General features: G+C 39.4%; 1 protein-coding gene across 1 annotated transcript; it reads left to right on the forward strand.

The window, feature by feature from the left end:
- Positions 1-14,279: 14,279 nt before the first annotated feature.
- LOC147635016 (uncharacterized) lies at positions 14,280-20,484 on the forward strand. The gene is made up of 3 exons (XM_086804268.1): positions 14,280-16,312; positions 17,552-17,679; positions 19,356-20,484. Exons 1-3 carry the CDS (start codon positions 15,429-15,431, stop codon positions 20,273-20,275), a joined length of 1,932 nt encoding a protein of 643 aa, XP_086660394.1. The 5' UTR covers positions 14,280-15,428; the 3' UTR covers positions 20,276-20,484.
- Positions 20,485-23,453: the final 2,969 nt, after the last annotated feature.

Consider the following 23,453-nt stretch of genomic DNA (forward strand, 5'->3'; position numbering starts at 1 on the left):
TAAATTTCTGTTTGCAGTACTCAATGTTGTTGTGTGTTTTGTATGAACCCTAAATCAGTTTTGGCCAGGTTAAAGATGTCTGCCTGATCATCAAGGGCCGGAAGTTGGATCCAAGGCATGGTTGAGAGAGAAAATCCGATGTGTGTGTGATTGATGCAAGGGCCAGTATATACAACAACATCGTATAACAATTGAGTATGTCCTAACATATGGTCTTCATGAGGTAGTGGCACGACCAAGTGCAAATGATGACATAGAGGAGAACCATAGGAGAGTTCTAGGTAACATGTCACACCATTCGGTGACATCGGGTAGGGTGCGGAAGGTGGCAAGGCTTCATATGGAAAGCATGACTGAGACTCATCTTCCCCAACCAATGAATGAGGTGCCTCCACCATTGCCACATGAGGAGGAAGAGAATCTCATCATGCACGATATGGTGAATAACGTCTTTGGAGACGGGAGGTCATAGATGATAGTGAGCAAGCTCCAATGTGACAAGAGGAGGAAACCTTGCACAGAGAGGCAAGCACACCTTTGTATGAGGGATGTTCATACTCCACACTGTGAGTAAACTTGGAGTTATTGAACTTGCAAACAACTTATGGATGCAGTGATGCAAGTGTCACAAGTCTTATTCGGTAAGACCGCCTCATTCTATTGAAAATATTTCATGTTCTATATACTCTCCTTGCTAATATTTTGACATATGATTTTTTATCCTATGTTGTAGGCTTCTCAAGAAGATTCTTCCCCCTCAAAATCTATTACCAAACTCACAAGATAGGTGTCGTAAAATACTCTCTATGCTAGGTATGGATTACACAAAAATACATGCATGTCCCAATGATTGCATGCTATTTAGAGGGGTTAATAAAGATGCAACACAATGTCTACAATGTGGGGAGAGCCACTATAAGGATGATTTGCAAAATGATAAAGTTTCCTGAAAGGTTTTGAGACACTTCCCTAATATTCATCGCATCCAACACATGTTTAAATGTAAGGGGATTGCAAAACTCATGACATGACATGCTACTCATTGCTCGACCGATGGCATCATGAGGATCGTAGCTGATTCACCGGCATGGCAACATATAGAGCATCAATGGCCAGAGTTTAAAGATGAGCCTCACCTTACATCTTAGCTTGGGCATGGATGGTGTTAACCCATTTAGCTTCAAGTCCACATCATGGTCTACTTGGCCTATTGTATTGGTGAATTACAACCTCCCTTCATGGGTGGCAATCAAGAAAAGTCATATCATGCTTGCTCTTCCTTGTACCAGGCAAATATAAGGTGGTAAACATGGATATGTACCTGAGCCTTTGATTGAGGAGATTGAGACACTATAGGGAGGTATCAAAGTACATGACGTTTCAAGGACAATAAATAGACGTGAGGCAGAGGTGAAAGGAGTTTTGCTTTGCACGATTCATGACTATCCTGTCTTCTCAGAGTGCTCAGGTACCTACTTGAACCTTATATGCATAAGTTTTAGCCATTAATTTTAAGTTTATATCTCTATCTCAATCGTCTCAATTAAAATAGGTTTGGTAACTGTTAGGCAAAAATTTGAGAGGTGTTTTGAGCTTGTGTACATATGGGATGCATGGTATGCGAAAAAGCTTTGCCCTGAATGCCCTGGCAAATGTACAGAGTGGGTGGTTTTATGTTTTTTTTTTATGAGCTCTTGGTGATGCCTTCACGTGAAAGTATTACGGGAACCCCGAATGTGATGATGGTTGGTCAGTCTGGGCTGATTCTTGATGCAGAGATGGCGCTCCATTTTTAGCAAGCATGTGATGATGATCGGCAGTGCATGGCACTGACTGCAATGGTCATGTTTTGGTAAATTATGATGCAGCCTTGAGGAACGTGTGGGCAGTTCTTGCATTGTTTTGGAAAGTCGTGGGCGCCGCGTCTTCAGGTGAAGTATAAGGAAGCAAGGGGCCCTCTAAGCATTGTGGCCATCCTTGAGGCTTTAAAAAAAAATAAAAAATAAATACACCACCAACATGGCCACCAAAAAAGGGTCCACTTGGAGGCTTGCCTTGCTGCCAGCACAATGCTAGAAGGTTGGCGAAGAGAGAAAAGAGTAAAGGTTGCCGCCTTGTGAGAGAATGCTTCTCTGGTAGGTGTGCAGGGGCTGACGAGCGGAGAGAGCTGTAGAGGACAGGGGTCTGGTTGCCGTTTCTGAGAGGCAGAGAGGTTCAGAAGCGCTGGAGGTGCCCTTGGTTTTGGTTTGGTCCGTCGGAGGAGTTGTCTGGCGAGGGGCTGGTGCCGTGTAAAGGCAGCCATCTCGATAGAGGGATGTGTGTAGCGAAGAGCGAGAGGGGCTGGCGCTGTAGAAGGGAGCCGCTTTGGTGAAGAGCTGTAGCCAGGAAAAGACACGTGAAGGAGCCGCCTCTGAAAGCTTTGGGCGAGCGAATTGGTTTTGCAGCTGCTGGGCGACTGGGAGAACTGGGAGACGCCGACGCACTGGTGGCTGGCGGTTGTGACTGGAGCGAAAAGAAGAGGAAGCTTTGCTTGGGCTAGGTGTTGGCTGCAGCGACTGGTGACTTGAGGAGTGGCCACCTCGGATGCAGACAGGGGGGTGGAAGTGTGTTGGCCTTGTTTTTGCTGATGGTGGCTGGTGACTCCGACTGCAGGCACAGGCAGAGAACGTAGAGAAGAGGAGGCTGGTGATGGGGGTAATGAAGCTAAGGGAGAGAGCAAAGTGAAAGAGACACTGGCGCCAACTCTGCAGGGAAAGTTTGGGGCCGTTTTGGAGGACGAGCTGGTGGGCTGTTCTTAATTGCTGCATTTACAGCTGTATGCATGGAGGTTTGGCTGCGTGTACAGGGGCTCAGGGATGTATCTTAGGAAAGATAGGAGACAGGCTTGTGTGGGTTTGTGAACTCGAGGCTGTTTGGTACTCCTTGTCTTGAGAATCAAGGGACCTGGTTGGAACGCGGTGTTCATGTATTTACAGTTTGTGACAGCCTATGCAATTCAGCGACGAGGGCTCTTTGAGACTGTGAAAATAGTATAGAGTTTGTTGTGGAAAACAGTCTTGGTTTTAGCACTGTTTGTGGATGGTGCTGTGTATGTTTTTGCTGGATGATTATTTGTCTATCGTGGTTTTGAGCTGTCGTTCTGGTGTGGGTGGTGTGGTGAACTGTGAGAAGTGTTCCAGCCGGTGGGGCTGGTGGTGCCCCCTTTTTGTAGTTGTTGTATCAAAGTTTGGGAGGTGAAGAGCCAGGCTATAGAGGCATGGTCTTTTTTCTTGTTTTCACCTCACAGTAACCTTTGGACATCATGCATGTTCGATTTGTGGACCATCACTTGTTTCGGAAAGACCCTCTACACTTAAGAAGGTGGTGTACGACAAACATCATCAATTTCTCCCTTCTTCACATCCCAAGTATGTGCCACATGATGTCTCACCACTTCTGACGAGAGGTAAGATTGGTTTGAGGTATGGAGAAGTACTCCCAATCCACTACCAAATGGGATGTCTAGACACTCAATCATCTTTTGACTTCCATACTGGTGTGACATGAAGATCAATCATCTCTTAGATCACATGCATATCTTCAAGAATGTGGCAACAAATATTTGGGACCATTTAATTGGTAAAAGAGATACAAAGGGTGTAAGGGATGACTTACAAAACATTGGACGCCTTCAAAGTGCATGGCCAATTGAAAGTGAGAGTGGTAAAATAGTCCTACCAAAGGCACCATGGGTATTAACCAAGAGGGATCACAATAAGGTGAAAAGTGTGATCACCTCTTTTCGTACACCAATGCGAGTAATGCATTCATTGAAGGGTGCCTTCACAAAGACCAAAAAGAAAGGAGAGAAATAATTATATGGCCTCAAGACACATGATTGGCACAAGATATTATAGGTATATAAATATTCAATTTTTCATTTTGTCTTTTTGGTACATAATTTATAAGCTCATAAACTAACTTTCATTTTTTTCTACGCGCAGTTTATTCTTCCAATTGCTAGAGTTGGTTCTGGAGATAAGAAGGTGAGAGAGGCTATTTACAAAATAGGAAGCTTGGTGAGGTATGAATCTTCTCTTCAATTCACTAAGTTATATTGCTTATTTGGAATTCTTCTGCACTCACAAGTTATGTATTGATAAATAGTACAGGTAATTACTATGTATGTAGGCACATATCCTTAAAGGAGATAGATCTTACATCCATTGAGATGACTGATCTCAATGCTATTGAGGCAGTGTGTATGATCGAGGACAACTTCCCTAGAACAATTCTCACTAGCCAATTACATCTTATGGTGCATTTGGTTGATGAAGTGGCGTTGATCATGTTCGTCGATGGATGTTTTTCCTTGAAAGGTTCATGAAAACTTTGAAGGACTTTGTGAGACAAAGAGCAAGGCCAGAAGCAAGCATGGTAGAGGGATAGTTGATGCAAGTCTCTTGTGTATATCTCAAAACATCTATATCGCATAGATCCTTCCATGCCATGATTATGGAGTAATGAGGAGGATGACCGACTAATCACTAATGTGCCTCAGGGAAAAGGAAGACAACGAAGGCTGGATGAAGCATTATGCCATAAGGTGAATACATTCTGCTAAATAGTCCCGTAATGGAGAAGTGGATTGGGAGATACAAGGATGTAATCAATAGACAAAAGGATGAGAGAAGAGATTTCAGAAGAGAAAATAGACGCTTGTCATTCCGGCCTAGCTTGGAATCTCTACCAAATGTGATCAATATATAATGGCTTCATATGGTAATATTGATGGCATCACAAAATGGAGAGATGATCACAAGAGAATAGCATGAGTATGCAAGAGGATGTGACCCTTAAGTAAGTACATTCTTCATCTCCATCTCATGTATATACCTTGTTTAATGCACTATATATACTACATGTCATGCTTTTGTTTAATGTTAGTACAAACTATATAATGTAATATGGTCAGAGGGAAGGTACATTTGATTGTGGTGTGATGGCAACTTTGGAGCAAGAAAGTCGAGCAAGTAGACATGATACCAATGTCATAGAGGATAATCTTGAGTATTATGGAACTATTCAGGATATTCTTGAGGTTGGATTTAGAGCATTTAGTATATTCATCTTTGATGTCAAATCGTTCAAGGTGATGTATAGAGGTGTTCAAGCAACCTTGATGAAACATCCAAATGGGTTCTTCCAAATTGATTCCACCAAGTTTTGGAATGATGAGAAAGATACCTTTGTACTACCTCAACACTATCAACATGTTGGTAACCAAACCAATCCCATATTAAATCTTGATGTAGAATAATAAAAGTGTAACCCCTTTGCTTTATGATATTAGGTTGTGTTTCACGCCAATCGAATTGATCCAAAGTGGTGGTATGTTATACAAGTTTCCCCTCATTCAGAAAATATCTTTCAAGATCAAGATGTGGAGCCCGAATCTGAGGTGCAAGTACTACCTCACATCAGCTCATTGAAAGAAGAGGATGAAGAAAATATTTTGGACAGGGCCGATGAAGAGCATGAGGAACATCAATCAGAATAAGATGATGAGTCACCTATCAATCATGATAATGCTTCATTGGATCATGATAGTGATATTGATATATTGATAATATAGAACCTTGTCTTTTCATTGAGCTTCCATTAGATATAGACATTGATGAAGCAACACATATGGATTTATTACAAGATGGGATAGATTCATGATCTTGACATTGTTTCGCTTCTCAAAAGTTTTCAACCATCTTTTTTTTTTTTTGCTCGAAACATGGCTCCAAGGGTTTTAATGGATGATTTTTTAAAACTATATATCATTTTCTGTGTGCATGTGACATGTATTTTCAGAATTCAGCATCCAACAACTCTGTGTAATTTCTTACAATGAAAACAGTAGTGTAATCTCGCTGTTATCCTCTCTGTTCAACATTAAAATCACAGTATAGCAGCGAAATTTTGCTACTGAATAGAAACATTTCGCTATGGAGCAACAAAATTTCACTGCTACAAGCACTAATGGGCAGCAAAATTTTACCGTGTAGCAGCAAATGTAATCCCCGACATCCCGACAAAAAAGCGCTCCTGAAACGTTGTTGTGTCCTTGATGTGTTGTAGTGGAAAGCACCCACATGCTTTTCAACAACAAGTGGCAGTGAGTGATTCCTGACTAAGAAAGCGAGGGGTTTCAAATTTCGGCTCAGGAGGAAAGTCCTCCATTGCTTGTTTCGTAAGTACCTATTTTACTAATCATTTTCGTCTCCTCTTTCATTTTGTTTTATACTATATTATTTTATTTAACTTTTTTTTTTGTAGAGGGAGGTGTTTGGGCGTGACTCAACAAAGGAGGAGTACGACTATAGCTATAAAGCCCCCCTATTCGCAATTATGGGCGTGGATGTCTACGCATGGAGTACACTTGGACGAGTCTGTTTTGGGGACTCAAGAAGACAAGGTAAGCAGTTAAACGACCCTTCTCTTATCTATATCTAATTGTCTTTTATTGTATTACACTTACCTTACGCTTGATGGCATGCATGTAAGATGAAGGGGAACAGGAAGTGGAAGATCCAAATTATGAGCATGAAGCGGTAGAAGGAAGTGAACAGAAGGACGAAGACGATGATGATGAGGACTCGAAATCCGATGAGGATTCTGATAAGCCACCTCTTCTTTGATATATTTTTTGTATATATGACGAAAGGCCTGACAATTCATAAAATATTTAATACATTTTGGGCTCACTTGCATTCTTCTCAGTTTATGTATTTTTCATGTTTATGTTTGTATCACAAAACTATGACACTATTTTAATAAAGTAAAAGAGTTGGGGTTAGACTGGGGAGTGCAGACTCCCCAGTCTTCCTCAGCTTTTTTTTCGTAGAAATTTTGGTGCTAAGCAGCAGCAAAGCGTAGAAATTTCACTGCTAAGCAGCAAAAATAGTACCGAAATATCACTTCTTAGTAGCGAAATATCACTACTAATAAACAATGAAATATCACTGCTGAGCAGCAAAATATTGTTGTTATTTTTGCTGCTTAGCAAAACGATCTCATTTTGTAGTGAAAATAGTATCTTTTTTATCAGTGAAATGGGCCCGACATATCCCTACCCTTCTAGTCATAAAAGCCGTGCTATTTTCGCTGCTACACCCTCGTTCTATTGTAGTTATTAATGACCGACACGATGGATTCTTAAAGCAAAGTGCATACAATGTCATAGAGGAAACTATTCAAGTATTCATCAAAGAAACATAAAAGCTTTATAGAAGAATGCATGATTTTGTAAAAACATTAAATGTTTACAAGATCGATGATTTATCAAAATATAGTTACATCATGAAAAGATAACTCGTGTTCATGTATGACCTAATTTACTTACTATATTAAGCGATGTCTGAAAAGTATATTGATTGAGAAGAATACCAAGATATAACACTAGCCACATGGTGTAAGAAGATTAACATGCAGTACTAAAAAAGATGATGTAGTGATGTTGAGTGTGATGCATAACATTAGGTTCCACAAGAGCACTACAAAATGACAATAATACCATGAGAATCTTGTTTGATGAGGGAAGGGGGGGAAGGGGGAGGGGACATACGTAACATAACACTTTAGTGTATGGAGGGTTTTATTACGAGACTTACATGCCATATACATGCAAGAGAGGATATTAAACACATAGTTGTGTAATTTAATTCAAAGGGGTTTTCTAATTTCAAAATTAAATCATTTATACTTATGAAAGGAGGGTAATAGATTGTTCAAAAAAATTAAAAGTAAAAAAATAAGGGTAATTTATATACATGCTTGCACGCACAATGCTATATAGTTACATCATGAAAAGACAACTCGTGTTCATGTATAACTTAACTTACTTACTATATGTTTTCCAACAAAGCTAGGTCATCTCAGTTCAAGGTTTCTAAAAGAGCTAGATATTTTTAAAAAGTGAAAATTTCTTATTGTGAAAATAAAATGAGCACTTGTAGTTTTTCTTTCAAGAAAAAGTGTAAAATGCGTCATTGTGGAGTCTATGATGTAGACTATGCATTTAAAATCTATATATGCCAATTTCTTTAAGTATGAATGAAAAAAAATACAAAAGTTTGTGTTTATATAACAATTTTTACCAATGGAACTCTCAACAACTATATGGACTCCTCACGTCATGTAATCAAAACTACTATTACAGCTGTGTATTTTACAAGTTGCACTCTAGTGGAAATATAAAGGTATACCACCTTTTACCATCATTGTCTTCCCATGGATATCTTAATCATTTGTTCCATCAAATCTATATAGCATCACTAACCTTTTATTGTGGGAATGCATTGGGATGCTCCAAAAGCTACCATAAGACCTCAAGTTCATTGAAACTCTATGAAATAGTTTGATGTGGATGGTACTCTATGGATTTCTATTACTAAAATATAAGGTAAGATTTGAGTATCTTTAACTTGATGCAAATAGGTAGATAGCCTCAAAGAAACTCTTTAAACACAAATGGTGGAAAAACTTTTGAACATGGGGAACATAGAGCGATTTTGACATGACTAAAGGGAAAAGTGATAAATGTGTTGATTAACCAAACGAGACTACACTTGTAAACTAGAAGATGCGTACATCTATATAATAATAAAGGTTCCTATATAAGTAAAGATCTAGTCGCTATACTTATAAGCGATGTCTGAAAAGGATATTGATTGAGAAGAATACCAAGCTACAACACTAACCACATGGTGTAAGAAGATTAACATGCAGTACTAAAAAAGATGATGTAGTGATGTTGAGTGTGATGCATAACATAAGGTTCCATAAGAGCACTACAAAATGACAATGATACCATGAGAATCTTGTTTGATGAGGGAAGGAGGGGGAAGATTAGCACTACTACGGACTTTATAAATGCAATTCTAAGTTATATTGACAAATATCTATAGTTTATATGACATGTATTTATATATCAACCAAATAGAAGCTATAAGTTTTAAAGAACAACGAGCCATTTTATAGTGCCAAAACTTGCACATAAGATTTCTATAGTCATCCTTTAAACATACATGCTATTTAGGGCTTTAGAGTCCCTTAGTAATTTTTAAAATTATAAATTGATATGAAATGTAATATTTTCTTTTGCGAAAAAGTAACCATTACTATTATAATATCCATAAATTTTTTTAAAGATATAAATTTATATGAAGTGTAATATTGGTTGTTACAATATTATTTTAAAGTGTAATATTGGGTGACCATTAATATTATATTATCCATACATTTATCAACATGATGTAAACATGGCATATGTAGCCATATTAGTTTATAGATTAAAATTCAGATGATCATTCATATTGACTGAGGGAATTATAATCATGACATCATTGCCTTTAACCAAATGTTGTGATGCAACATGCAAAGACTTACTAAGTACAAGTGTATGCCTCCATGGAGCACACCTATATTAAGCACCAACATCAAAATTGAGTATATTGGTATGATTATTTAATAACATCAAATATCCATGGGACTCTTATTCATCTCACAAAGGTAAAAAGACAATGAACTTGTATGATTTACTCTTTAAGGAATAAATGAAACATAATGTATCTAGTGATTATATTAATGTCTAGTCTTTAACCTTGTACTTGAGGGGTCACAATTGTATTAATGTCTCCCTAATCTTGTACTTGAGTGGTCACAATATTTTTCATGGCTTCCTAACCTTGTACTTGACAAATCATGATTATATTAATGTCTTCCTAACTTTGTACTTGAGACATCACAATTATACAATCAAAATTCTTTCAACATCCTCCTCATACATGTGCTTACGACTTCAAATGTGCATATCTCTTGAAAGAGAAAAAAATAATATTTATTTTGCAATAGTATAAGCTTAAATTTTATGAGTAATTTACATTAACTCTTTAAGATGTCAATGCAATTTTTAATCAATATTAAGTACTTGAAATTCATGGTAATGTTTCATATACATTCGTTGACATATTAAAATAAACAATCTTCTTCAATATTGCAAGGGCAAGTCATAAAAAAATCACATAAGTTCTTCAACATGTCATAGAGATGGAATTTTAACAAGTGAAACATCACAAAAACCTTCCTTGATTTTAGTTGATAGGCAAGGTAAGCCAAGAAAAGTGCATTGATTTTAGTTTTGAGGAATAAGGCTATAACTTAGAGGGAAAGCCAGCAAGTTATTTTAGGTAAGCCAAAAAGAGCTTGTTGTGCTTTCTCTGTAACTTAGAGGGAAAGCCAACAAGTTCTTTTAGGCAAGCCAAAAATAACTTCTTGTGCTCTCCCTCTAACTTAGAGAGAAAGTCAAGAAGTAATTCTCCTAGGCAAGCCAAAAATGTTGTTCTAATTTTAGAGTTGAAATTTATGGCTGCTAAACATGACATTATTTGTTTGCTCTTTTTTCCTTTTTAGTGGTGGAAAAGAATTCTATAATGGCGTAGATACTTGAACATAATTTAATATTTTTCTTTCAGTAAGGTGAGTATGTTGTACGGCTTATGTTCAATACTTAAAGCATATGCTTTATTTTTTTGGAAACCCTAATATCCGTGGTCCCATTCTACCATCAAAAGAAGGCTTAAATTTTCTCCATCTCTCCGCAATGTATTATGAAGGTGTGATGAAGAGGTGACACAATCATAGCAAGTATATAAATCCACAACCTAGGTTCCAAAGATTTGCGTCAATGTTGATGTTGTATTCCAAGGTGTGGGTGCATTCTACCAATCAACATTCTAACCTTTTTCAATCAGGCAAAAATTTTCATGAATGTTATGCAAGGTTGGTTAGATGGAGCAATCAATCCATCTATAGCTTTAGGGTTGAAGGTGTTAGGTTTAACTAAACGAGTAGCTTTAGGGTTGAAGGTGCTAGGTTGAATCATGCATGCATGTGAACAAATTATTGAGAAAGATACATATCGAATAAACTTTAGCTTGTTAAAAGTGATAAAGGGTTGATACTCAGCTCAGAATTGAGCATTGAAAAAAAAAAAGTTTGGGGGGGCAAATGAAAGGTCGGTAACAAGAAGAGAAGCTACATTAAACGCAATGGGTGTGATAAAAATGAAGGAGAGTGAGGACAACATGTGCGATGATTGCCCTTCGTTACTTTTCTTTGATGTTGTTGTGGATTGGAGTGATCATGTATGGTATATGTCATTTTTTGCGTCTTGTTCTTGCAAGATGTCACTCCATTTGTGATGAATGTGGACTGGGTATGGGGACGACAGGCTTTTTTTTGTGTAGGAAGTAGAGACTTGGAACGACACTACTACCACCGAACTCTTCCTAACACCTTGCGAGCAGTAACTAGCCTTCAAGGGAGCGAGAACCGTCCAATGTAAAATCCACGAGGTTGTTGTGTGTGAACTTGGATGTACGGTATGGGGACTGAAAAGAGGAGAGGGGGAACTGAAAAGGCATGTGGGTGGCGTACTTTGCAGACAACACACAACACAAAAAGCTTAATGAAAGCTGGTTAAGTGTGGACTGCAAAGTAGATTAGATGCGTGCGCGCGTGTGTGAGAGAGAGAGAGAGGGGGGGGGTACAGTGTGTGCGAGTGAGAGAGAGAGAGAGAAAAGGATAGAGCCTCGTAGACAACACACAACACAAAAAGCTTAATGAAAGCTGGTTAAGTGTGGACTGTAGATTACATGCGTGCGCGCGCGCGTGTAAGCGAAGGAGAGAGAGGGGGAGAGAGAACGCGTGTGTGAGAGAGAGAGAGAGAGGGAGAGAGAGAAGAGGATAGAGCCTCGTCGAGAGAGGGCTTTTGAAGATTCCTTCTTACGATGATGATGAGGATAATAATGATGATGATGGAAGAAGAGTAGAGATCTAGACACTCACGAAATTCAAAGGAATGTGTAATGATCTGATCTCATCTCATCTGCCCTGCTTTACCTTGTTGTTGCTGCTCCAAGAATCCACACACCACACTAAGTAGAGGCAGTCACCACCTACACCAACCATATAGAGGCTTTTCTTTTTTGTGCTGGGCTAGACTGACTCGGACTTTTATGTGAAAAGGTGGCGTGCTTATGCATTGCTTTGTGTCTTGTGAGCGGCAATTTAGGTAGGGTCCAGAAGGGTGTGTGTAAAAACACTAGCATGTACTAGGATTATGGGCTTGCCTTTCAAGTACACACACTAGCTGCCGCTCTTTTATTCTAAATTATGGTTAATCTATCCGCTTTCTTAGAAAATATTATCTTTTAAGTCAACCTAAAGGTTAGGCCTTGGCTTAACGATTGCGTTTAAAAGTGAAAAAGACATGTGAAAAAAAAACAGATTCTTTATTTTCTTCTCTCTCTTGTTGCATTCTACCGATGCTAATACCTCTCTCTCCCGTAGTGCGTGTGTGTAATAAAAGAGGACCCTCGCACTACCTTTGTGCCATCCACAAGTGGGACAAATTGGCTAGTGCAAGGGCCCTTATAAAGGCCATGATCAGCCTGAGTTCAAGTCCCACTGTTGGTTGTCTATGTCTTCGTGTTGCATTTTACCGACGTTAATACCTCTCTCTCCCGTAGCACGTGTGCAATACACTGAAATGTTCCGACTCACAACAAATACGCAATGAACGGAACTTCTTATTTATGAAGCATCTATAACAGTGAATTTTCGAGCACTTGACCGATTCCAAATGAGGATTGGTAGAAAATGAGCCGGGCGAATTAACCCACTCTGTGGGCTCTGAGTGACCTAGACTAATTCCTGAACGCCATGCGTTCATGGCAGGCGCAAAGCATTTGCCTCGCCGGCGACGTTTGAGGTGAATAGCCGCATTTCCGGTGATTGAGGCAAATGATCTATTGTGTGTGAATTGAAGTAAAGAGGACCCTCGCACTACCTTTTTGCCACCCACAAATGGAACAGATTGGCTAGTACGAGGACCCTTATAAAGGCCATGTTCCACCCGAGTTCAGGTCCCACCATTGGTCATATATGCCCTCGTGTTGCATTTTACCCACGTTCATACCTCTGTCTCTTTGGCCTTCCACCAACTCCACTTTTATGGCCGGTTGTTGACAAAGCTTGCTTGGCCGAGGTGCATGGATTTTACTATATAGAAATTAATATACAAATACATGCCACATGACTATTTATTTACAAAATTAAGCAAAGAGGATTTAATAATTTCAGCAATATGGCGAGGGCTGCGTAGGAGGTCAAGCTCATTGATCGCCGAAAGGCGAGAAATGCTATAACATGGAAGGTCTGTAAGGCCCCCTGGGAGGTGACATGGCCGTCCAGTAGGATCACGACCCTGCGAGGTCGTGGGCCCGGCTGTGTATGTGTATAGCACGGCGAGGGTACAAAAGGTGAAGAGACGCACAGCCAATGGTCGAGCCTGTAGCACGTGATCAAAGAAGAGTGTGTGGCCCCGCTGAGCTTGCCCACGTGGCACACCCAGTCGATAAAAATAAAAGGAGATAGATTCTCATTTTTCCAAGCAACCCAAAATGTATGTAGGTATGTATTTGGAGACTCAACGTATTTGGAGACTAGACCCATAAACATAAATAAATATATTTATTCGTTTGTGTCAAGCACTAAAAATCACTAAAATGTATGTATTAGACCCGTAAATAATTATATTTATTCTTTTTTTAAAGGACAAAAAATCATTTGATTTGTACTAAAAAGCCTACTGAATATTTAAAAAATAAATGAAAACCCAATTAAAAAAGAAAATCATTCGATTTGCTTTTTTTTATTTTTTAAAATTTTGAGGACTACTAGAAAGGACCAAAGTACTCAGTGAAGACCCCTAGAGACCTTTCTAAATGTTCTATACAAGAATAGCTGTAGATCTTATACATTAGATTTACCAAAAATATATATATTCTTAATTTTCTCTTCATTTTTTAATGAAACTACTGCCTCTTCTTTTCTTTTTTTTTTTTGACCAACATATATATTTTTTGTAAAGCTTTCTGATAAATACGTATATGAAACTACTGCTTCTTTGTGGACTTTTATTCACTAACCATTGTGCAGCAGCCAATGGATCGAACCCAGTGGCATGTTATACACTTGATTTAAAATATTATACTCCTTTCAGTGTTTCAATTTTCTCTTTATTTCACTGTTGGTATTTGGCCTTTTATTTATTCATTGATATTTAACCCAGTTCTTGCTCATCATCAGGCAATACCACTCGTGCGTGCTACATCATTATCTCCCCTTATGAATAGTTAAGTAGCCTTGACAATATCAAGGTTAGCAATGCTAACTTAGCATTTTCTAGAACTAGAAATGGTAAGTATTAATTAGTCCCCATAATAATCAGTGTTTTTCTCTCGTTCCTAAGATCTCATTAAACCAAATTGGACTTTTCCCTTTCTTAGATTTAAGCTTTTAGAGATTATTAAGTTGTGAAACCCTTTCTTGCACACCAGTCTCATCATTAGTCACCCAAGGTAGCAGAAGGAGCCGCAGCAAGCTGCAGAAGACGTGATTCTTGCTTCGAACTTGCACAACTTCTCAGGCTCTTTTTACACGGACGCCTCTATATAGCTGCAAACACACACAACCCTCTCTCTCTAGCAGCAGACACACAAACCGACAGTGGCTAACCCTTTTCTTCGACATACTGTCCCCCCCCCCCCCCTCTCTCTCTCTCTCTCTCTCTCTTTCTGGCTCTCTCATTTTCTTTCACTCCATACTCCATAGTTTTCACTTGCGAGTACCCTCTCTCCGCCTTGAAATTTATGTATTACCTCTATCTTACATGTCTCATTCTATCAGACATTCTACAACCACCTAGCAGCTGATCCAGGACTCCTCCCACTAGGTTCTATTATTTAATTTCCTCCACAAGCCACGAGCAAAGCCTCCCTCTCTCTCTCTCTCTCTCTCTCTCTCTCTCTCTCTGTGTGTGAATTTCTTCGACTTTCTCTGGGAGAACCTGTCCTCCGATGCAGGTACTTAGGTTACTAGTTTGTTGATTAAACACCGGCCTTCTTCTGTAGGATTGAAGCACTATAGTAATTCTTCTGTGCGGATCTTTGAATTGAGAATTAATAATTATTATTTCATGTTGGAAGACAAGAGAGCAGGCCTGTGTAGTAGTAGAACAGCAGGTGGTGTGATTATCTACTAGACAGCTCTCTACCCCAGCTTGGCTTGCCTTCAAGTGTAAGGCTATTGATTGGCAAAGGTGTACACAAAGAAAATCCAACAGGAGGATATCATTAGGATTGCTTGTACAACTTGATGTTATCTATTGACCAAATAGGTCGTATCTGAAGGTCCCAGCATCTGGCCACGTTACTTGGAGCAATACTAGAATCCACCTTAGAAGGGCTTTTATTAAACTAGATCTAGGGTACTGAGCAGTTTGATTATCTAATAATCGCACTATTAGTGAACTTTCTCTAGGGCAAAGCTCTGATATGGAGTGGCAAATGAAGCCTCCTACGTGGGACTTTGAGACGCTGCAGCAAGCTGGAACTGATAATCTTGCGATGAGGAGCAACAACAGCCTACAGATTCATAATGCACAGTGGAGTTTGCAAGATGGTGATCACGGCGGTGCAGCAGTGTATACTGCAGGGTTAATGGGCGCTAATAATAACCATAATCATGGTTCTAATCATATGACTGGTGATTCGCAGAAAGTTCTTCATTTTCCACGGCCGTCGAGCTCCGGTACGACTACTACTAATACATCTCGTGATTCCGGCTCTTCTTCTGGCTTCCCGCCAGGTTCGACGGCGGATTGCAGCAACGGAAATCGGCAGGCGGCAGCTTTCCCTGCCAAAGATCCGCCGAAGCTCCGCAACGGCTGGTTATACAGGGGAAATGGGGAGTTACCAAAGGTTGCAAGCGGGCTGAACACAGGCAATGGAGACAGCACTAATCATAGTAACAATTATACTAATCACAGTAATTATATGAAGCAGCAGCAGCAGCAAGGTCATAACAGTACTAGCGATGGAAGCGGCGCTCAAATAATCAGCGCTAACGGGGGTGTTGGCGGTGCAAATAATAATGTTCTTGCGCCAAAGCGCACATATCCTAAGGAAGATGCGCTGATAAATCAAAATGAAGGGGCGTTGCCGACTGCGACAGCGTCGTGTGCTTACAAGAGGCAACGCAACACGGGGTCGGGTGGAGGGGTGCAGATGCCACGATGTCAGGTGGACGGGTGCAAAGAAGACCTGGGCAAGGCTAAGAAAGATTATCACCGCAGGCACAAGGTCTGCGAAATGCACTCCAAGGCACCCAAGGTCATCACCTCAGGCTTAGAGCAACGCTTCTGCCAACAATGCAGCAGGTAATATCAATTGCTCCCCCCCCCCCAATTAACCCTACCTTAAACATCATTCTAATCTCTCATTAGAAAGTACGGTTCAAAACAACCCTAAATGCTTAATTACATTTTGTGTATGTGCGTGTGTACTGTGTGTGTTTGTGAGAGAAGAAAAAAACCCTAAATTCAAGCACCTTTTCAATTGAAATAGCTGTTTTAAAAACACTAAACCTTTTATAAATATAATAAATGATTTTCATGCCTTCAAGTTTTGGGGTAAAAAAAAGTCAAATACACAGTTCTTAATTTCTAAGCACCATTGATTATATTTTTTTCTTGAAAGGTCACCCAAAACAAAAAAGTAGGGTAGGAAAACCTTAGAACCCTAGTACATTAAAAAGGCTCACTCTCGACTCTCAAAAACAATATCATCTAAATTAGAGGTTCAAGTTTTGATTAAAAAAGCGCCCCTTAATTCTAATCACCATTGGACATAGCGCTTGCTGGCATTAACTCCACAGTGACAGAAGGTCAATTCTTCCCAAGTTTCTCGAGTTCCAATGAAAAGCCCCGATGGCCTATCAGTAATCAGTAATGTCATGCGGGCTCTGCGTTCTCTGAGTTCATACCATAACCTTGTTCTTTTATTCATTTTTTGAATTTTAGTCTCATTTCTCCATTAAGATTCTTAATTTCCTATCTGTGTTGACGATGGGATTGGGCATCTGACCATATACGGACTCGTAAATTCATGGTAGCCTACGGAGCCTGGATAATATTTTTGAATTACCATTATACTTCTACAACGTGTGTGGGTGAATTTTGAGGCAGGTATCATGAGCTGCATGTGAATGCCCTTACTGTGGTTACAGAATTTGCAGATTTGCTATTAAGGCATTTTCCTTTTTTTTTCCCCATTGTCAAACATGGTACTGAATTCTAATCGAAAAGTCTAGCATCTCTCCATCAGCTGATGTAATCGCAATCCTTGTTCGCATGGTGTCCAGTGTCCACCGTCCACCGTCCTTACAAATAGTGGTGTTAATATTGACTAGGTTTAGGTTAATCGTTATTTGAGTTTCACTCATGATGCGAGATTCAGTTAAACCCGGTTTTTACAAGAGAAAATAGTGGTGTTAATATTGATTACGTTAAGGTTAATCGTTATTTGAGTTTCACTAATGATGCGAGATTCAGTTAAACCCGCTTTTTTACAAGAGAGAGAGTGTGTGTGTGTGTTTTGTTTTTGGGGTGTTATTGTAGGTTTCATGTTATCACCGAGTTCGATGATGCCAAGAGGAGCTGCAGAAGGCGCCTAGCTGGTCATAACGAGCGGCGCAGAAAATCATCGCAAGACACAGCAGCATTGTCGCTGGCCTCTATGTTCCAAGGTGTGCTTGATTAAGCTTACTCAAAAGTCAAAACTACAGGTTAAGTGTTTGAAGCAAAGCTGTAAATGTACCGTTTAATGGCAGATTGAATAGAGCTGTAGCTTTAAGCTCAAACTTTCAGTGAAGATCTTGGGTTTGGATAGTCTAGTTGAACCTTCTTAAATTAGTTCAGAGTTTGGATTAAGTGTTTCAAGCTAACTATGCCCTAAATCTAGGTTAAGGAGTTAGAAAGTAAGGTATTACTAGACTTCTCTTTGACAATAAAATGTGAAGGTTTGAAGCTAAAATCAATGTAGCTTAAGGAGTCATAAATCAAGACACAAGTTCTGTAATGTATAGAGTGTTGAGTTAAAGCTATTTTACAAGTGAAGATGTTAGGGTTTCAGTGCTGTGTTCCAAGTCTGGTGGGCAGGTTTGGTTTAGAGTCGAAGTCAAGGTTAAGCTAGGTCTAGGGGCATTTGAACTACGATCAAATTCTACTTCAGATGCGATATATACAACGTAATGTGCTTGAGGCGACTTTTAGCTCGGTGTGCTCTTAAGTGTTGTGTTGTATATAGAGCAATGGATCTTGTAATGCTAGTCTACATTGACTGATGTACTGTTGGGTGGTTATGTGCCACTTTGGGGTGTAATGTGGTATATGTGTCACTGTATCCACTGATGTGGTTATCTGGTGATTTTAGGTTAAGCTAGGCAGGGGCCTGTACTTATCAAAAACCTAAGTGCAATCACTGCAGACCAACGTCATGAAAAGACATTATCTACATACCATGGTACTTGGGCATCTACTTACCTGCATGCATATTTTTTCGCGACTTGGCTGGAGATAAATCTACGCTGGGTGCTTTTGTCCTATTCAAAAACACCTGGGTCTCACCGCGTTCCTCTGTCATAGTGTGTTGCAGTACAACATTCCTACAGCCCTCCAATTTGCAGGGCAACCCCAAAATTTTACTTGAAGGGCTCATGTTAAAGCTCCATTTCTACTATGTAAGGAGATTGGAAGGGGATACTAGCAGTCTTTTCCAGAACTTAGCCTTTCTTTTGAAGGATATACCCCCTCATCTGAAGGATATACCCCCTTCATCTGAAGGATATACCCCCTCCCCTTGGAAGGGTACTGTAACCTTCGAATACTAGCACCGCTGATTCCGACACAACCAAATACCGAAAATTCTGACTCCCATGCAATGCCATGCATGCATATATTACGTGCATTTGGCGATGTGATTGGAACCTCTCCATGTCAAGTACATATCTCTATACCTTTATCTTAACCTTGGTCTAGTTGAGATGCATTATTATAGGCTCACATTTGAGATTTACAATGGGGTAGCTTAGCAGGGTTTGCCTGAAATCTAGATACAAGCGGTAGGTTTCCATTTATTTATTGAGTGTATGCAAGGTGAAAGTTCTCTAAATGAAGATTAACAGCTCCAACATGATATGTAGTGTGTTTCAGCTCCAACCTACTGTAGCGAATGCAGCGTAATGTGCTTCTGGGTATATTAAGGCTGTTGTGTATCTATAGACTAATCATGTGTTGTATAATGTAGTGTGGTTATGTTTATTTGGATCATGTGATGCGGTTATGTGGAAAATTAAGAGATTTTTTCTATTTAAAACTAATGTATAGATTGATGCTATGGGTGATTTTTTTTTTTGTGGGGCAGATGACAGGCGGCATCTGAACTACTACATGCAACATCCTTTGGCCATGCCACTATCAATTCCAGTTTATCAGAATGAAGATACAAGGAGGTCAAGGCCAATTGAGCTTGAAGAGCAACTGGCTATGGCATGCAGAGCTCAATTAGCTATGAATGGAGGCACTCTACCGACCTATGCTGCAAACCGGCTTCTCTCAATCCTGCATGCTTACAAGGGCTCCTCATCTCAAGACGTGCTCAAATACAGCAATACCAATAATCACAATAGCAATAATAATCCGTCCATGGGTGAAGGGTTAACACTATGCAGTAATAGTGTTAGTATTAATGGAGGCTCCCAATTAGCGTCAGGTCCAACCTCCATCTTAGCAGCAAGTCTGGAGGCTGCATCTCAGCAGTTAGGGTTGCTTGACTCCGGGCGTGCTCTCTCTCTTCTGTCATCTGGTGGCGGCCAGGCCCTGCCTAACTCAGCCCATCACCAAGCATCCCTAGACCCAGAAATCCTGAACCATCACATAATCACGTCATCTAATCCATCTCTTAATGCTAACCCAACCCACCAAGCCCATCACCATCACCATCACCAGCGTCAAGATCAATATCGAGCCAACAACCATAATGCCCTAATCCCTCTCTCTGCTCATAATAACGACTACCATCTTAAGCAAACTAAGCTATTTACTGATTCACCTAGAAACCTGGCCTTATCCATAGGTATGCCTCCTGCAAGTGGGAATGTGGATCAGCCAATGCTGGCCAATAATCCTAATGATATACTAGGAGTCAGCATAGATGATGATCAACGATTTGCAAGTAGTGCACCTGGCCTAGCTGCTGATTTTTCTCAACGTCTCCATCCCCTTAGAGTGTATGAAAACTCCTCCCTTTTCACTGCTCATGCCAACATGCAGTCCCATATATGAGCCTTTCACATAATATCCCAATAGCTTGTTTATGGGTCCTCAATTGTTCGTTTTTCACACAATTTGCCAATGTTGGTTGCTATTGAAACTTATTTTCTCTCTCATGGCGACGACTCTACCTGCTGATCAGGGTCTTTTGTCCAGCTTTAATGAAGGACTAATCAGCTTTTGTTTCCAATTTAGGTAAGAAAATTCCAATATGGTGCAATGTGCATGTCAGAGTCGTGAAATTGAGTATCAATTGTTTTCAGTGATGTAAGAATGGAACATTAGGTTGATTTGCAGCATGTGAAATGGTAACACAGTGGGAGATATAGAGAAAGAGAGACGTGGGGCGGCGGCCAAAAAAAAAAAAACAAACAAACAAACTATGGTTCATGGACGGTCAAGATGGCCCGATGATGGTTAATGTATATGTGTCGAAATTCTTATTTGGCTGTGTTGCAGTTCAAGCTATAGACTACTTAGTCATTGAAATACATACGCCTCATTTGTGCTTTTGTTTTTATCGTAGAAATATGCTTGAAGATCATTAATATCAATTGTGCATGACGTGTGTATAATATATGAAGGAAACATGCATGTATGTATAATATATGAAAGAAACATGCATATAATATATGAAAAAAACATGCATGTAGATCAACTTTGCTAAGCACCTTTCAACACCAAAAAGCCCATGAGGAGTTCTTAATGATATTGGAGGAGAAGGGAGGTGCTTTAAGCTTTGGTAGGTTGTAAACAAATTACATATAATTATTCGATTATCCTTAGAGAGATGGTCCTTGACCAAGGTTCCATAGAAAAAAGACAACATTATATCTTTTGTGCTAACATTCACTACAAGAGATGGGGAGCATAGCCGAGTGACGAGGAGAGAGTACAGAGGGGATTCGAGGAAGTGCGCAAGGTGTGTACAATTTCATATGCGGTTATGCATGCAACCATAATCGCACGCGGCTATACTTGGAAAAAAATCCAAACATTCTAGAAAGCATTTCAGAGAGCTCAAAATGTATTAATATCACAAAAGAAGAATCACAAAATGTGATTCTAATATCACAAAACAAAAATCACCAAATGTATTGTAATACAATCAAATATGGATTAAATCAAGATTGACAAATTGAGAAATTGTTTAATGAATTAGGATGAGCTTGGTTCAACATTTGTTGCATCTTCCTTCAAATTCATACATGCTAATTGATCTATCTCAAGATTCATATGTTGCATTTGCAAGATTATTAAAAAGATCTATCCCATTGATAGTGCACTCAATATCATTATCATTATGGTTGGATTCAATTCTTTTTTCATTATCTTAGATAGGGATAACTTTATCTTGATTAATTGGTGGTATCTTGTGTTATACTTGACTCTCCACATGTTCATTTTTGGTTGTCACTTTGTCCATGATCTCTTCAACATTCTTATCTTGGAAAATACTTTTTCAAGGAGGAATGACTTGAATAACATACCATTATTTCTTGTACTTTATATCCACGTGAAACACAACCATATAATAAGAAACATATCGAGCATAAATTAAACATGTAGAAAGATGATATAAAAAAGTCTATGCTTAGAATTTATTTGTTCACAATTGTAAGTAGTATAAATTAAAATTTTATGGAATTGATCACCATAAATCCATTTGGATGGCTTTTCACGGTAGGTTAAGTGCCTCCACATATCATATCCTTGATCTACTTTACATCCAATACTTATAATGTCTTGAATCCAATCTTTTAGATGTTTTGAATCATGCCACAATAAGCAAAGCACTACTCTACTCTAATGCTCAAAGTTTGTCATAATCTCACAATCTTGGTTATTTCACTTTGTATCTACATGTTGATTGTGGATATGCTTTTTTTCGGACTACTTATACTACCACCAACACCAAATGAATTACATTTATGATATTGAATAATCATATCATGAGATTCTAATTGAATAAAAAAAGAGAGTAGAGACACTTATATGGTCTCGCATCCTCTTGCGTACTTTCACTCTTCTTCTATCACTATCTCTCCATATTCTTCGACCTTTTTCATTTCTTTATAAAGCTAATTAATGGTACAATATTTTGGAAGTGACGCAAGCTCGAGAGGAAATTGCAGTCTCTAAAATGCATCTTAAATGCTATTATGTCCTTATATCGATTTATCCTCACCTCTTCATACCTTGCTACCCACTTATTCATAACTTCACTATTGAGAATGCAAAATGTATTAACCTTCTTCAACATTGATGTGTCCATTCTTCTTTCTCTTTCTTTGCTTTGTGGTACGTGGGACACCATGTGCTCATCATCCTCATTACTCTAGAATCCATTACAAGAAACGAAGAGCATAACTGGGTGATGAACTACGAAAATTTCAAAGGACCTATAAATAGAAAAAAACATTTATTCGGCTACCTATTGATGTGGCTACCAGCATGTGGTTACAATAGCATTAATAACCATGTGTACAGTAGTGTCAATAACCGCGTGTATAGCAGCGACATAGTTGCACTACAAGGGATCGGGCTCATACCCGCGCTCTTAGCCGCTAAAAATGACTTGTGAAAAAAAGTAGCGGGCCCGTGTATCAGCGCGTGTATCATCGCGGCCAGAGACATGCGTGTAAAACCGCGTGTATAGTACCACTCAGACGCGCCTATACACGGGTGTGTAGTCGCGTTTTTTACACAGACGCGTTGATACACGCGACTATACACGCTTTTTCTTATATTAGACGCACTTATACACGGGTGTATAGCCGCATCCTGTTCAGTTCCAATGTCCCAGACGCGTTTATACTTGCGTCTATACACGCGTTTCTTTAATTTAGATGCGCTTATACACGCGTGATTGCCAGTTTATACGCATTAATACACGCGTAATTTCCAGAGTATCCGCGCAGATACACGCGAATTTTAGCAGTTCTGACGCGTTTATACACGCGAACAGAGAGCAAAAAAAAAAATCCAGAGAGTGCTATTTGGTGCCTGAATACTGTTCCAGCATTCCAGCACCCAATAGCACTCTCTGGTTTAGGGTTTTTGGTGCATTAGACCATCCACGAAGAACATATGCACGAGGGAGATTAAGACAAGAACAACATGAGTGCATACATTGTCATTACACGATTCAAGACAAACATGAATGTAATACTATCGATCAATCAATTCA

This window comes from Cibotium barometz, chromosome 10, assembly GCF_041138505.1.
Source record: "Cibotium barometz isolate CiBa-2024 chromosome 10, ASM4113850v1, whole genome shotgun sequence".
NCBI lineage: Eukaryota > Viridiplantae > Streptophyta > Polypodiopsida > Cyatheales > Cibotiaceae > Cibotium > Cibotium barometz.

Bases quoted from the DNA above. Each gene is read 5' to 3' on its own strand.
- LOC147635016 (XM_086804268.1), top strand. From the start codon at position 15,429: ATGGAGTGGCAAATGAAGCCTCCTACGTGGGACTTTGAGACGCTGCAG. The intron at 16,313-17,551 runs GTAATATCAATT...GTGTTATTGTAG, and splicing joins TTCTGCCAACAATGCAGCAG to GTTTCATGTTATCACCGAGT. The intron at 17,680-19,355 runs GTGTGCTTGATT...TTTGTGGGGCAG, and splicing joins GCTGGCCTCTATGTTCCAAG to ATGACAGGCGGCATCTGAAC.